This window comes from Bos mutus, chromosome 10 (genome assembly GCF_027580195.1).
Source record: "Bos mutus isolate GX-2022 chromosome 10, NWIPB_WYAK_1.1, whole genome shotgun sequence".
NCBI lineage: Eukaryota > Metazoa > Chordata > Mammalia > Artiodactyla > Bovidae > Bos > Bos mutus.
In genome coordinates, this window is record NC_091626.1 from 83,396,885 (window position 1) to 83,412,644 (window position 15,760).

Here is a 15,760-nt window from a genome sequence, read left to right on the forward strand (position 1 = left end):
CATAAGGAAGTGGCTCGGTGGCCATCTTAATTTCCAGTTCAGTGGAGTCACTGTTAAATCTCTAGGAGGAAGCATTACTTCCCCTGGAACTAAGACCTTTAGGCCAGCAGACCATAAAGTCATGGGAACAGAAAGCAAACATTTTGCTAGTGAATCACGATGGATAAGAGTAAGTGGCCCCACTCCCATATCTGCTGCTTGATTTCTGGACTCGTGAATGCTGGCTATGAGAGAAACGGCACCATATACTGGATGGAGATTCTGAGGGTTTTCGCCTTCTGGAGAAACTTGCCACCCTAACTTGCATGATAACTGAATTTTCAAATGATCATTCTACCATGATATCAAGCCAGCTGCCTCAGAAGGCTGCAGAACACGATTAAGACCAGTGAATTCCATGAGCATGGTCTATTGCTGTACTTCTTTTGCTATGAAGTGAGTTCCTTGATCAGAAACAGTGCTGTCCAGATACCATGATAGTGCATAGGGAATTTTTTAAGCCTGTGGATCACAGTTTTGGCAGAAATATTGCTTGCAGGAAAAGCAGTCCATATCCGTAGTGCCTGCTCTAGTTAGAGTGAAAATCTGTCCCTTCTACAATGACAACAATCTGGTGTAATCAACCTGCCACCAGAAGCTGGCTGATGACCCTGGGAGTTGGTGCCAGATAAGGTTCTCAGTGTTGGTCTCCACGCAGTGGCCTGAAGCCAGATGAGCCTTGGTGAGTGGAAATCCTGCTGCTGAGTCCAGACCTCAGCTCCAGCCTTGCCTCCATGGCCACCTTGCGCATGAGTCCGCTGGCTGATGACAGGGTTCGCTGGAGAGAGGCTGACAGACCAGCATATGCATTTGACTGTTAAAACCCTGCTCTGCTCAGGTCATCCTGCAGTGAGCACTCACATAGGACACAAATACCTCACATTTTTGCCCAGAGAGGTCTGTCAACAAAGCTTTCCCCCAGACACCTCTGTCAAGTAGATTTCCTTGTCACCAACTTTCCATTCATATTCCAAGTCCCTGGCCAGCCAAATTGTTGGCCACAACCCATTAATGAAAACAAAATTACAGGACTGGCCGTGTGTCCTTCCAAGTGCAGAGAATGACTAGGTGCACCGCTCAGGGTTCTGCCCACTGGGAAGGTTTGCGCTCACCTTTGCACATCGTGCAGAGCTGTTTGTGAGCCAAGCCTGAGTCTTCTGTTCCTCTTTCAGCCACAGCAGGGTCTCCCCGTGTGGCCATCCATAGATGCAGACTGGTGGAGAGAGGGCGGCAGAGCCGGAAAGGGGACCGTGAGCATTTAGGCCGCGTCTCCACGCAGCTCATGGCATCTTCAGCACCTGCTCAGTCCAGTCTCGTGTTTGCTGTTTCCACTTGATGGTGGAGTATTGCTGTGCACTCCCAACTCCACAGCTTAATGGACCAGATAAATGGGCATCTCGGTGGCATGTAACTTGGGAGCCCAGAGTTAAATGTTCAGGCCAAGCAGCAGACCAAGAGCTCTTTCTCAAAAGGGGAGTGGTTATCCTCAGAAGATGGCAGGGATTTGCTCCAGAACCTGAGCGCTCTAGGTCACCACTCAGGGCTACCCAAGGCTCCAAACAGCACCTGTCTGCCACTTCCAGTGCCCCTGGGTCTGCTGAATCAGAGGAACCAAGTGAGAGAGCAGCTTCACAGTGGCCTGGACCCTTCTCTTGTTCTGGACTCCACTCAACAGCAGCTTTTCAAGTCGCTTGGTAAACTGGCTGGAGTAACACACCCGCTTCCCACGTCCTGAGGCCCGCCAGGCATCGTGCCCCTTGTTTTGGTGGTAGGAGAGGCCAGCTGCACCAACATACCCTTCACCTTGGGAGAGCTGTCTTGAGGTGCCCTGCACCACTGGACTCCTAGAAACCCACTAGGGTGGAGGCCCCTGGATTTGGGGCAGATCCGTCCCCACCCTGTGTGACACAGGGTCCCACCAGTGAGTCTCAAGTCATCGCTACTTCTTGCTCAACAGGTCCAGTCAGCCTAAAGCCACCAATGCAGCGGACCAGCGTGGTTGTCTGTGAAGGAGAAAGGCAATCAAGAGCTTTGTGAACTGAATTACGACATAGGGCTGGAGAATGGATAACCCTGGAGGCAGGACAGTGAGGGTACATGGCTGACTTTACCAGCTGAGAGGAGCTCCTTTTGGTGGGACTGACGGACAGGGTGGAGGAAAACCAGAGCTTGTATTCATTTACTCAAGCAGTGAGACCACGTCTGGTCCAGCAGCTGCACCTGGAGCTCCCACCTGCCTAAATCTATAATGATCCGCTGTCTTCTGCTCGGGTCAGGCGGGCGAGCTCAAGGGCGCTGCAGTGGGAAGCTGCACTCCCGCCGCTTTCTTGTCCTCGCTGGTGGATTGAGCCTCAGCAGCCCCGGAGACACCCCGCCGCTTTCTGACTCGCCATTTCCCAGGCGGAGGCGGTTCCGATGGCCTCCCCTTGGCCCTCCCTGCCGGAGCCGCCCTCACTCCTTAGGTCCGGGCTCCGGGCTCCGGTGCGGGCTCCCGCCAGCTGCCGAGTGTCTCTGTCCCAAGTTCGCGTCCGGCCCTGGGGCGGGAATCCCAGGACAGGGTCAGGGACGGCTGCATCCACTGTGGAGATGAACCTGCGCTGGAACTGGGCCTCCTCAAGCCCCTCTCTGGCCGATGGGTCTCCTAGAATTCGTGTCGGTTCAGAACCAGAGACAAGAGGCCCCCGAAGGTCCGACGTCCCCCTTTGCCCCGCGAGCGGTTACTCTGCTGAGAGGCTGGAGGTCCCTCTGGGGAGCGCTGGGAGGAAGACGCAGAGTCAGCTCTCAGGGTCCTTCCACGGGGACCCACGCTCCCCTCTACTCAAGAGGCTGTAGACGTGTAACTGGCTCGAGTGTGGGAATTGACGGAGGGGCTGGACGGGGGAGGGCAGGAGCTGTGACAGGGTCACAGGAGCCTCGCAGGTGATGGGGGCGGCCATGCCCTGGACGGTGCGCGTGGGCTCACAGCTATGTCTGTGTGTGTGTGAGAGAGACTGCATTTATCAGATTGTGCACTTTACATGTTGAGTTTATTGTACCTCAATTTTACTTCAGCAAAACTGCTAAATTTTTTAGAATGTGCCTTTTACAGGATAGATTAAGAATTAAATAATTTCTCACTATTCTGGCTTATTCAATATCAGAACTAAGTGATGAGAAATATTTCTTGTTAAAATCAAATTTAAATCGTGCCTATTGTTAAAATTCTCGACATGACTTTGCTTATTTTAAATGTGCTTTTGGACAGTTTGAAAATGCATCCGAAGTATAGGAAACCTTGACCACAGTCTTGAGAATTTAGGTCCCGTGCAAGGTCATACCTGTCGTGGTGACAAACGAAAGGGTACACCTAACCTGACAAGGTTTAGCAGCGGCTCCCCTGACTGGTTCCCTCTTTTTGATCCCACACACACAGTCAGTCTTCTCTCACAGTTTTCCTTTCCACCACAGCTCTGCCTCTAGAGAGACAGTATGTTGCTGGTCTCGATGGCAGGAGTATTCTGAACCAGATGATTTTCAAATTTAAATTGTTTTATTGCCCTTAGATCAGTTAGTTGGCATTCTGATTTTAGCAAGAGAAAGAGTCTGAATCAGATTATCTAAAATCTTGAAACTAGAGTAGATTTCTCAAGAGTTTAAATAGGACTCCTTCCCTTTAATCCATTAATTATTCACTGTCTTGTTATTAATAGTTTTATGTAAAGCGTGGTGTTAACTGTGATCCAGGGGGTTTTGTTTTGTTTCATTACTACACGTTTACAAACAGTGTAATAGCTGAATTATCCGACATTACTTTTTCCTCCCAAGACAGTCATTCTGACTGTCTTTCCTGGTGTAAAGTCTTTCATAAATAGTCTATTCTTTACAAAATATGTACCATTCAGATAAATGTATCATTATCTTGTCTCCAGATGTCTTAATTAGCCAGTGCTTTTTCTGATTGTTGAATTCCTCCGTTCCTTAATTATTGCGCTCTTCCCCAATCTCTGCATTATTCCTTTAGTTTTTATTTGAGATGCTTCAAAATAATGTATTATCCAAATTATCTGTTTGCCTGTTGTTATCTACAGGTAGCCTAAAGTCAAGACAAATGTGTTTTTCTGGTTATCAGATTTCAAACTGTGATAAGGGTTTAGAATGAGATGAGAACTTTCTCCTTGGTATAAGAATCCCTTCACCAGTTACCCAGATGGGCATCTCTTTTCTGTCTGAGCCATCAGTGAACAGATAGCACTGTTGTATATTTTCAAGGAATCCCCTTCCATTTTTGAACTTTAGCAGGTAGAATTTCTCCCCCCTTAAAAAGAAGTTGAAATTAGCTTCCTCTAACCTCTGCACATTGGAGAAGGCAATGGCACCCCACTCCAGTACTCTTGCCTGGAAAATCCCATGGACAGAGGAGCCTGGTGGGCTGCAGTCCATGGGGTCTCTAAGAGTCAGACGACACGACTGAGTGACTTCACTTTCACTTTTCACTTTCATGCATTAGAGAAGGAAATGGCAACCCACTCTAGTGTTCTTGCCTGGAGAATCCCGGGGACGTGGGAGCCTGGTGGGCTGCCATCTATGGGGTCGCACAGAGTCAGACACAACTGAAGCGACTTAGCAGCAGCAGCAACCTCTGCACGTAAATCCTAGTCCTGGGCCCCGTCCACTAAAGAACAAAGTAATTCTGTTGTTTCTGCCATACCTTGCATTAGGCCTCGGACGATAGTTTTATCTAGGGCAGGTCTTCTCGTTCTCTTAACTGTTCATGTGAAATCATTTCTAGATTCTTTATCCCTTGGTACCGTTTAGAATAAAAATTAAGTTTTCAACATCCAGACCTGGATGATCAATCGCTCTTTGGCTTTTCTTTGAGTCTGTTTCTTCTTTCTGTCTCACGTCTGTGCATTTCTCACGTGTATGTTTCCCACCCACGTGTCCGGCCTCTGTGTAGCGCTTCCTCCTTCAGGGTGCGTGTTGCTGCCCTCAGCCACCAGTCTCCTGGCAGCTTTTCTGCCTCCCCTCCAAGAAAGAGCCTCTCGCTTGCCTGGAGCTGCGTAAATCAGGATGATTAGCTTTGCCTCTCTCCTGGGTATCAGGACGTAGAGGTTCAGTCGGCAGCTCTTCTGTCATCTCCACAGGGTTGTTTCTATCTCACTCCCTCTGACTTGGACATTTACAAAATATATGCCGAGAAATGTTTATGTGGAATTTTATTACCCGTCAGTAAAGTGTATTTTATTCATGTTTCATTGTGCTGTTATACGCATATTGTTATATAAATTCAGGTCTGAGAGTTATCAAAATCATGGTTTAAACAGACTCTAGTTGTGTTAAGTCAGGGCTTGGCAAACTATAGCCTGCAGGTCAAATCCATTCAGCTCCCTGCTTTTGTGTGGCCTGTGAGATAAGAAAAAATGAAAAGGTGAACAATATTTTGTGACATGTGAAAATGATGTGAAGTCTGAGTTTGGTGTCCATCAATAAAGTTTTATTAGAACACGGCATGGGCGTCCATTTACGTGTCCTGTCTGGCTGCTTTTGCGCTGGAGTAGCACTGAGTAGTTGCCCCAGAAGCCATGCAGCTTCCAGAGCCTGAAGAACGTACTGTCTGGCCTTGTTATTACTTATCTAGTATCTGTTGCTCAGTAACAAATGACCTCAAAACTTAGTGGCTTAACACAGCAAACATTTATAACCTCAGGGTTTCTGTGGATCAGGAATCTGGGCACAGTTTAGCTGAGTCCTGCACGTCAGGGTCTCTCACAGGCTGCAGTCAGAGTGTTGGCTGGGCTCTCAGTATCTCAGGGCTCACCTGGGAAAGGGTCTGCTTCCAAGCACAGGTGGTTGTTCCCGGATTCCGTTCCTCTGGGTTGTAGGACTGTGAGCCTCAGTTCCTTGTGGTGGGGGCCCCTGCAGCATGGCAGCTTCTTCATCAGAGCATGCAACAGAGAGTCTGCTGGGAAGATGGGACGTTCTGTTACCTGATGATGAACGCACCGTCTTCTCATCTTTCCTTTATATTTGTGGTTATAACAAAGCCTCCAGCTCCAGCTGTATCCGCGAGTATCCACGAAGCTGTGGATACACGGAGAAGAGCGATTGTGGGGATCTCGGGCACCTCCCCACCGTGTGCCTTTTACAAAAAAGTTCAAAGATCCCTGGTTTAGGTAAAAATTTATTTGTCCTTCCAATGAGTGTTGGAGCTGGGGCAAGGGTACTAGCCAAAGAATCTCATCTTGTTATTCTTTTTTTTTTAATATTTGTTTATTTGGCTGCACCGAGTCTTGGTTGCTGCACACGGGGCCCTCAGTCTTTATCATGGAATGCGGGGTCTGTGGTCGGGTGGGGTCTTTTTCTCTTTTCAGTTGTGACATGCGAAGCCTCAGATGCTCCACGTGCAGTCTAGCTCCCTGACCAGGGATGGAGCCGGGCCCTGTGCTGAGAGCACCAGGGAAGTCCTGCCTGCGTTATTCTTAATTATCCAGCAGACTTGGCCTCAGAAGATACAGGGTAGGCGGGTCAAGAAAGAACTCCAAGAAAAAAAAAAAAGAAAGAATTCCATAACAGGCAGAAGCAAGTGGTGGTGTGGGACGGTCCCCCCAGCGCAGCCAGCTCCGTGGCTCAGTGAAGGCGTGCTCCTGTGGAGTAGTGGGCTGAGGGCCCCCGATGCCAGCCTCTGTGCCCAGTCACCTGTGTCATGTCCTTGAATCCTTACAGCATTGCAGCATGTGCTGTCCTGCAGATGAGGAGCTGCAGGGAGGTGGACTGGGGCTGACTGCAGAGCGACCGGAAGTGGCTTTATGCTCTCTCCAGGGTAGCACTTGGTTCCCTGAGGCTGTATTCTTTCCTGGTGAGGCAGATGCTTATTTCAGGTGAAGGATTAGGAAGGGCTGGCCTGTAGACAGCAGTGGGATTGATTTCATTCATCTCTGGAGTGTTCAGTGAGTGATTTTTAACTCCTGAGAGGAAAAGAAATAGAAGGACATGGTTCTTGCCCTAAGAAAACTTACATGTCATTTGGGAAGATATGGAATGATTAGGTGACAGTTGATAATGAGAGACGGTGTTGACTGATGGCGAGTGGTAAGAGGAGTGCTGTGGGGATCCAGGGGCGCGGGGCCTTGGGGTTTGGGAGCATCAGGGGTGCCCTCCTGATGGAGCCGCGGGGTGGCCTGGAGCACGCATGAGGGGCAGGCAGAGCCTGGGGGCTCCGTGGCGTCCTCGCCAGCCTGTGGACGGCTGTCTGCGAGCCGTGACCCTGTAAATGAAGTTCGTTTATCATTCCGAATCTAAAAGGACCGCCACTACAGTTTAAAGCACACATAAGGGGAAAGCAGTGACAGGAGTACCCAGCGGTGAACGCTGCTGAAGTAGTTCCTGCTCATCATCTTCACCTGAATAATGCCGTGCTCATACTAGAAATACGACTTCCCGTTTTGCAGTTTTTGTGTACATTTATGAGCATCTCTAGTGACAGACTCTTCATAAACATGATTTTGTACTGGCTATGTGTCATACCACTGAATAGATGCTTTACTGTTCCGCTCATGTTGAACAGCGATTTAGAGTGAGTGAAGTGTAGCGAAAAGTTTCTAACTCAGGTAGGCACGTAAGTGATGCTGTCATTTTGGGACCACTGGGGAACCAGAAAGTGAAAGTCAGTGATGACATGGGGAAGACTGAACTTACAGACAGCAAATAGAAATAATCAAGCCATCTTTTGCCTTCTGCAAAAACAGTTAAAAAGTTATCTGCAAGCATGGCTCAAGTGGTGAAGAATCAGGTTTGATCCTGGTTTGGGAAGATTCCCCTGGAGGAGAAAATGGCAACCCACTCCAGTATTCTTGCCTGCAAAATCCCATGGACGGAGGAGGCTGGTGGGCTACAGCCTATGGGGTCGCAGAATCAGACTTGACTACGCACGTGCGCACTGATAGAGACTGAGGAAGAAAGCTCCTGGTTTAGGAAGTGGAGAACAGTTAGACATCTGTTGCTTCAGTGAACACTTGTGCAGGACTTGCTATGGGCCAGAGCAGTGCTCTTGGCTCCACAGAATAAAGGAGTAAGACTGCTTTTTGTAAAAAAAAGAGAGACAGTGCCTACTCCTGTTGAACTTACATGTTATTTGGGAGAGATAACTAATAGATAAACATGTGATAGTCTGTAAATTCCATGAAGAAAGATAAAGGGAAAGTTAGAGTGTGGGAAAAGCAGCAGTCTTACGGATGGGGGCGATGGGGGTGAGCACAAACCACTGTCCTGCCGGCCACTGAGAACTTTTCATTGGGATAGTTCTTTGTTGTCATGTTTTAGTGAACATACGAAACACATATGCAAGCTTCATAGTTTTACTGCTTCCACCACGTTTTATTACGGGAAGTTTCAAATATTTGCTGCAGTGGACACCCACATACTCCGTGCCATGATTCTACCATGAATATTTTACCATCCTTGCTTATTACATCTCTGCCCACCTCTTCCTCCATCACAGGTTTAATTTTAATCTTGATGTCCTCACCCTTTACTCCGTTAATTCTTTGGCTAATTGGTTATGGATTTTTTTTTACCATAGGGGTTTTCAGAAACCTAAACATCCATAATCAGAAGAAATTTTATATTCGTTTATATATTATTATATATTTTAATGTTACTTCATTTGGTGTTTACATGTAATTTCTCTATCCATTCGGAGTTTACAAGGCGAGGCCCTTGCTTTGTTCATCTCCTTCCCAAAAAGCTCATTCCCTGGGACGTGTGTCAAATCATGCCCACCTTTCCTGTGTTGATTCGTCATTTTTTAAAAACAGTGTAAGAAAAAAAAACAACATAACCCTTTTGTATACGCCTATTTTTCAAGTGGTGTCTTCTGTTCACTCGATATGGCTGTTAATTTATTTTACCACCGTTTCATTTTCATAATACATTTTAACATGTAGTTAGGCAAATTCTCACACTATTTTTCAAAATTTTCTTAGCTGTGTTATCACTTATTCTTGCAAATAAATATTAATATTATCCAGACTCTAAAATATCTGGTTGAAATTTTAATTCGTAGGTATATTTTTTCTTTCCTCATTTGAAAAACAAGGATAATAAGAACCTTTTGATAGGATTGTTGCATGGATGAAATGATAATACACTACACCTGAAGTGTTTGACATGCTGTGTTGATTCAGAGCTGGTTCTGATTTTCCAGAGGGCTCTAAGATTCATTTAGAAGCAAGAGAAAACAGTCCTGGGTTATTAACCAGTTGAGACACCACAGGACCGGTGCCTTCACCAGTCAGGCGGGTGCAGTTCATGTCTCAGGGTAACTTCACAGTAACCACACACCCGATGCTTCATGTCCATCTTGACCTGAGCGTTCCAGGGAAACTGTGTTAGAGGAAGGTAAGTCCGAGGTCACCCCCTCACAGGTGCAGGGTTGAGCCTGCCGTCTCCTCCCCTGCCCGCCCCCGTTTCTGGCCCTCACAGCATCCCCACCTTGCTGAGGAGCCCGTCCCACTGCACTCCCCGCAGGAGTGGTCCTCCGCCGCCTCCAGGGAGGCCCCCGCTGGCCCCGCTTCTCGCCGGGCGGTTTGCTCCTGCTGCTTCCCAAGCCGCTGTCCTCGCTTGGGAAAAGGGAGGGTTCAGAGCGATGGCTGTGTGTTCTGCGTGTTCCCTCATCAGCTCTGTCTTCGGCAGGAATTCCTGCAGATTTCTACTCGTTTCTTCCCGATCTGATGCCCTTCTCACCCACATCTAGCCTGCTCCTTCCCTGCGTGTGGACCTCCGGCCCACCTGTCTCAGTTGCACACCGTGCTGCTGTTTGTGTGTCCAGACCGCTGCCCTGAAGTGTGCACACGCCTCCTGCTGCTCCTCACAGGCTGGGCATCTCGGTGGAGCCGTGCCTGCCTTCAGAGCTCACTCCCCTCTCACCAGCCCTCTTTCCCTGTGAACCCAGCACAGTCAACAAGACTGACCATTCCTTCCCCCAGCACCTGGTATGGAGCAGACTTCCAGTAAACGTGGGTGACTCCAGTATAAGAAGTACTAGTACAGAGTCAGGATCCTCAGAAGGAGTCAGCAAGCTGCTTCCTGCTGCACCTGGTTCACTCATCAGCAGGGAATCTGGAGCCTCGTCCTTCCACATGAGAAACCTGTGGCTGCAGAAAGCAGGGTGGAGAAACGAGCAGGCTAGGCTTGCCTTCCCTGCGGGACAGGCTGCCCACGCCGTGTGTCCTTCGAGGGGACCCTCTCTCATGCTGCAGCCCTGACAGACAGGGGGTGTCAGGGGATGCTGCTGGGCTTCTTAAATTTTTATTTGGCTGTGTCGGGTCTCAGTTGCAGCTTGCAGGCTCTCTCTGTTGCGGCCAGCGGGCTGGGTCATTGCTCTGCAGCGTGTGGCATCTTACTTCCCCGACCAGAGATCAAACCTGCACCCCTGCGTTAAGAGCACCCCTAACCACTGGACCCCAGGAATCCCTCTGCTGTGCTCTGCTTGCTCGTGTTTTGCTTGTTCTTTCAGCAGTGATTTAGGTTCCCAGGTTGGAGTGTTAGGTGTAGAGCGAGCTTTGAAATGAACAACGCTGCTGGAATGCTTAGTTGGAAGTGACCGTCTCCCCGTCACTCCCTGAGCCCAGTGCTGCAGGCCGCCTGTTTCTCGGGGCTCCTTAGGTGAGGGAGGGGGCAGGGAGGAGCTCGCATCTGTCTGGCTTCTGCTTCGTTCCGGGGCTGCACCAAGCACCACGCACCAGGTCCATGCTCGTGTCAGCAGTGATGCCCGTTTTAGGCAGGTCCTGCTGTTGAGAAAACAGTTGTGGAAGCTCTGGTATGAGAACATTGATGAACTTTTCTAAGGTCACACGGCCAGTGTTACCTTGAACCTGATCCAGACGGGCTCCAGAATTCCTGCTCGTATCACACTGTAGCTGTCTCTTAATTATCTTTTTGTTCCAAAACAGTGTTACTATTCTGATGCACAACAGGGGATCTTTTTCCAGCCCAAATAATTGAGAAACTGTTCATCTCCACATGTACTGTGTTAAGCTTCCTAATTTCCATCAACCCCTTCCATTATATTTTTCTCATTTAACTGTTGTTCCAGCTCTTAAGAGGGACAGAGGTACATTAGGATTGAATTGGTTTCTTCTGTGACCTTAGAAGAATTTAGAATATGATCATGTTAATTTTTTACTTGGCTGTACTGTCGGTAACGAGCAGAGCCCGCTCTGTCCTGGAGCACCACGTGCCTTCCAGGGCTCCCTGGTCTGTTTCATTGTCGCCGATCAGGAGGAGGACGTTCTCGTCCGTGACGAGCCCCCAGCTCTGATGCCCTTTTCAGACACCAAGGCCGAGCCTCCTCCAGGTGGCTCTGCTCCCTGTCTGGGGCTCCTGCCCTCCGCATCCCGCTGGCACCTTCTGTTCACTGGCACACGGGGCAGGGGAAGCGAGACGGGGTAGTTGGGGTTTCACTCGTCCTTGCAAACCTGAGTGCCGATTTTCTCTTCTCTGAAATTTATTAAAGTTGTTTCCATTGTGAAAGCTTTCATCATAGAGTCTAGTCCATAGATAGGAGATCTAACTCAATTCCAAGCCTTTTTTATTTTCCCCCAATTAAATATTTGAATAGTAGTTTCCCATTATGGACTTACTTTGTGGCTCAGACGGTAAAGAATCTGCCTACATTGCAGGAGACCCAGATTCAATCCCTGAATCGGGAAGATCCCCTGGAGAACAAATTGGCTACCCACTTCCATCTTCTTGCCTGGAGATTCCATGGACAGAAGAGCCTGGTGGGCTGCAGTCCACGGGGTCCCAAAGAGTCGGACACGACTGAGCAATTAACACTTCCCATTAGGATTGACATACTGGAAATAATCCAGTACTTTTTGTTTCTGCTATTTTGAGTTTCAGAAATTTGATTTCATAGTAACTCAATTTAAATATTTTATCTCCATTTTTCACATATAGTTAAATTTCAGAGTGTGTCACACCATAATTGTTTCTGCAAAGAATATGGTCACTATAACTTCACCCTCTGTTTATTTTAACAGCAAGTTTTATCTGCCTACAGGAGAATATTAAAGAGCGAGCCTCCGTATCCCCAGGAAATGAGTGCTGTAGCCAAAGACCTGATCCAGCGTCTCCTGATGAAAGATCCCAAGAAAAGACTGGGATGTGGTCCACGCGACGCAGATGAAATCAAAGAACACCCCTTTTTTCAGGTGAAACACACTGAGCAGATGGTGTTCTGTGCCCTGCTGTTTTCAGGGTGCTTGGCGTTCTTGGTGAAATGAGCAAACATGGGCATTTCAGAGCCATTTTCTCTCCGCTTCCATGGTGTTATCCCTTTTTCAAATGACAGAACCCTTTAAGAAGGATTAGAATTCTACTTGTAAGGATCTCTGTAGTCTTTTTTTCTCTTTAAATGAAGTGAAAATGGGAAGGATCCTATTAACAATTGTTTTTCTATATATTAATTGATTAGAGTTTCTAAGTATTGGTTTCCATTTGTGATCTGGAAATGTAGGCAGATAGACTGAGGAGACTTGTACTGAATTTTTTAGGCTCACTTCATGAGCTGTCACTGCCACTGTGTTATGCTTTTTAGATAGTCATTTCATCTCTTCTTTCCCAGGAGAAATCTTAGGCAATTCAAAATCAGCCTCCTTCTCAGTTGAATATCTATAATATGTGAAGAATTATTCATTAATTTTCACTGTACTTGAGACGGTGCTTTTCTTGTTCTGCAAAAGCCTAATGAGACCATCTGCAGAGCACCAACATGTCTGCTAACCTCAGTTTGCTCAGTGTAGGAAAAAAAAAAATAACCATAGTTTTCGATAACTGGGAAAAAATAGACTGAGTTGGCTAGTTATTGCAATCTAAATAGTCAATCTGAAATATAATGACCTGGATTTCTAAAACTCTGAGTTTATGACTTTTAAATAATTTAATAGTATCAAGAAACATGACCTAAATATTTATGTCTAGAGGGACCATCAGTTTTATTTTGCAAACTGATCTTTCACATTATCACGAAAATGAATGAAAATATCATACCAAAACAAAGAAAAAACTACTGTAGAGTAAGCTTTCATGCTTAATAGAGAAAAACAGGTAGTAATTGAAAATAAGAATCTTAGATGCGAAAAAAAGGACACATTTATTTCAGTTTTAGCCATTTTAAAAAGTATTACTGTACTTCTTATAGAGGTTCAGCAGCATAGTGAGAAATACATTTAGAATAAAATTCTCAGTATGTACATTTCTTAGATTAAAAGGTTAACATTTGAACAAACTATTTCAGATATCTTGTTCAGAAATTTGGCTCCAAAATTAACAACAAACTGTGGAAAATTCTTAAAGAGATGGAAATACCAGACCACCTTACCTGCCTCCTGAGAAATCTGTATGCAGGTCAAGAAGCATAGATAGAACCAGCCATAGAACAATGGACTTGTTCAAAATTTGGAAAGGAGTACGTCAAGACTGTATATTGTCACCCTGCTTGTTTAACTTCTATGCAGAGTACATCATGCAAAATGCTTGGCTGGGTAAAGCTCAAGCTGGAATCAAGATTTCCCGGAAAAATATCAACAATCTCAGAAATGCAGATGATACAACCTTATGACAGAAAGCAAAGAGGAACCAAAGATGAAGGTGAAAGAGGAGAGTGAAAAAACTGGCTTAAAACTCAACATTAAAAAAATAAGATCATGGCATCCAGTCCCATCACTTCATGGCAAATAGATGGGGAAACAATGGAAACAGTATTTTCTTGGGCTCCAAAATCACTGCAGACGGTGACTGCAGCCAGGAAATAAAAAGACGCTTGCTCCTTGGAAGAAAAGCTGTGACCAACCTAGACAGCATATTAAAAAGCAGAGATATCACTTTGCCAGCAAAGGTCCATCTTGTCAAAGCTATGGTTTTTCCAGTGGTCACATATGGATGTGAGAGTTGGACCATGAAGAAGGCTGAGTGCTGCACAATTGATGCTTTTGAACTGTGGTGTTGGAGAAGACTTTTGGGAGTCCCCTGGACTGCAAGGAGATCCAACCAGTCAATCCTAAAGGAAATCAACCCTGAAAATTCATTGGAAGGACTGATACTGAAGCTCCTATACTTTGGCCACCTGATGCGAAGAATCGACTCATTGGAAAAAACCCTGATGCTGGGAAAGATTGAAGACAGGAGGAGAAGGGGATGACAGAGGATGAGATGGTTGGATGGCATCACCGACTCGATAGACCTGAATTTGAGCAAACTCCAGGAGATAGTGAAGGACACGGAAGCCTGGTGTGCTGTGGTACCTGGGGTCGTGAAGAGTCAGACACAACTGAGCCACTGAGCAACAACTCAAGTGAAATAGCCCAAATCATATTTTCCTGGAATCTTTTCCTCCACAGTTCCCTGTACTTATGAATATTGCAATATAGCTTTCATATTCGAGCAATTTTCTATAGCTTAGAATAGTAATTTTAGGTTATTTAATTGCCTTGACTTTGTAAATGACAGGGACACTTCTGCTGCTGCTGCTGCTGCTAAGTCGCTTCAGTCGTGTCTGACTCTGTGCAACCCCATAGACGGTAGCCCACCAGGCTCCCCCGTCCCTGGGATTCTCCAGGCAAGAACACTGGGGTGGGTTGCTGTTTCCTTCTCCAATGCATGAAAGTGAAAAGTGAAAGTGAAGTCGCTCAGTTGTGTCTGACCCTTAGTAGCCTACCAGGCTCCTCCGTCCATGGGAGTTTCCAGGCAAGAGTACTGGAGTGGGGTGCCATTTCCTTCTCCAAGGGACACTTCAGGAAAGACCAAAATTCTACTTGCAAAGGCCCAAATGGAGTGGAAGTGGAGAGGATTGTAATAGTATTCAACTTTCTACATACTAAATGTTGTCCTGCTGACAACAGGTGTCTTTAAGTTACCCCTTTACTCGAGAAGTTCCTCTTAATACATGTACGGTAGCCAAGCACAAATCATATGCTCGTAATGGAGAACACCACAGCTGCAGAGAGGGGAGAGCACAAACTAGCAAGTCAAGAAACTGGCCCTTCCACTAGCGAATGTTTCAGTGAAAAGGATTGCTGTGATTCCCAGGCTTCAGTTTCCATCTGGATCAAATAAAGAGGATGAGCTAAATGACCTTTAACACCTGTTCCAGCTGAAAAGTTTGAAGATCTGTAATTTAGTGATCGTACCTCCATCGCCTCCACAAGAGGGCACAATAAAAACATTTTATGTTGATTTTACTTACTGAATGTCATCAACGAAGTGCAAGTTTCATGTTTTACCGTCTCCGAAATCAGTATGCAGCTTACAATGGGCAGAATTTTGCTATTCTAATTGGTCACGCTTTTTCTTTCTTAATGGTATGTAAAGTAAGTGTGTATCTTACTATCAAGGATGGCATCTTAGATTATAGGAGAAATATATTGATATTATATATTTGTAATATCAAATACATTGATACCATATATATACATACTGTGGGATTCAGTTCAATAAGTATTATCAGAGACTGTTTTAAGTGACAGAAGGAGAACAACAAAAAAGAACAGAGGGTTGAATTTGGATCATATAAGAGAGCAGTTTATCAGACAGTGACTGACATGGGTGGGAAGGAGGCCTGGATTATGCCCTGGGGGAGAGAAGAGGCCATGTTGAAACCCTTGAATACAGTTGAATGAGAAAAGAATGGTTACATCAGTTAGACTTATAGATATAAACCAATGCATGAATTACAGTTTATTAT

General features: G+C 46.3%; 1 protein-coding gene across 5 annotated transcripts in view; it reads left to right on the plus strand.

Moving 5' to 3' along the window:
- RPS6KA5 (ribosomal protein S6 kinase A5) overlaps positions 1–15,760 on the plus strand; it is a 200,529-nt gene that overhangs the window by 161,548 nt on the left and 23,221 nt on the right. For all 5 annotated transcript variants that reach the window (XM_070378344.1, XM_070378342.1, XM_070378343.1 and 2 more), the window contains one exon: positions 12,080–12,230. In XM_070378344.1, coding sequence (XP_070234445.1) covers positions 12,080–12,230 — 151 coding nt within the window. The remainder of the gene's footprint in view (positions 1–12,079; positions 12,231–15,760) is intronic.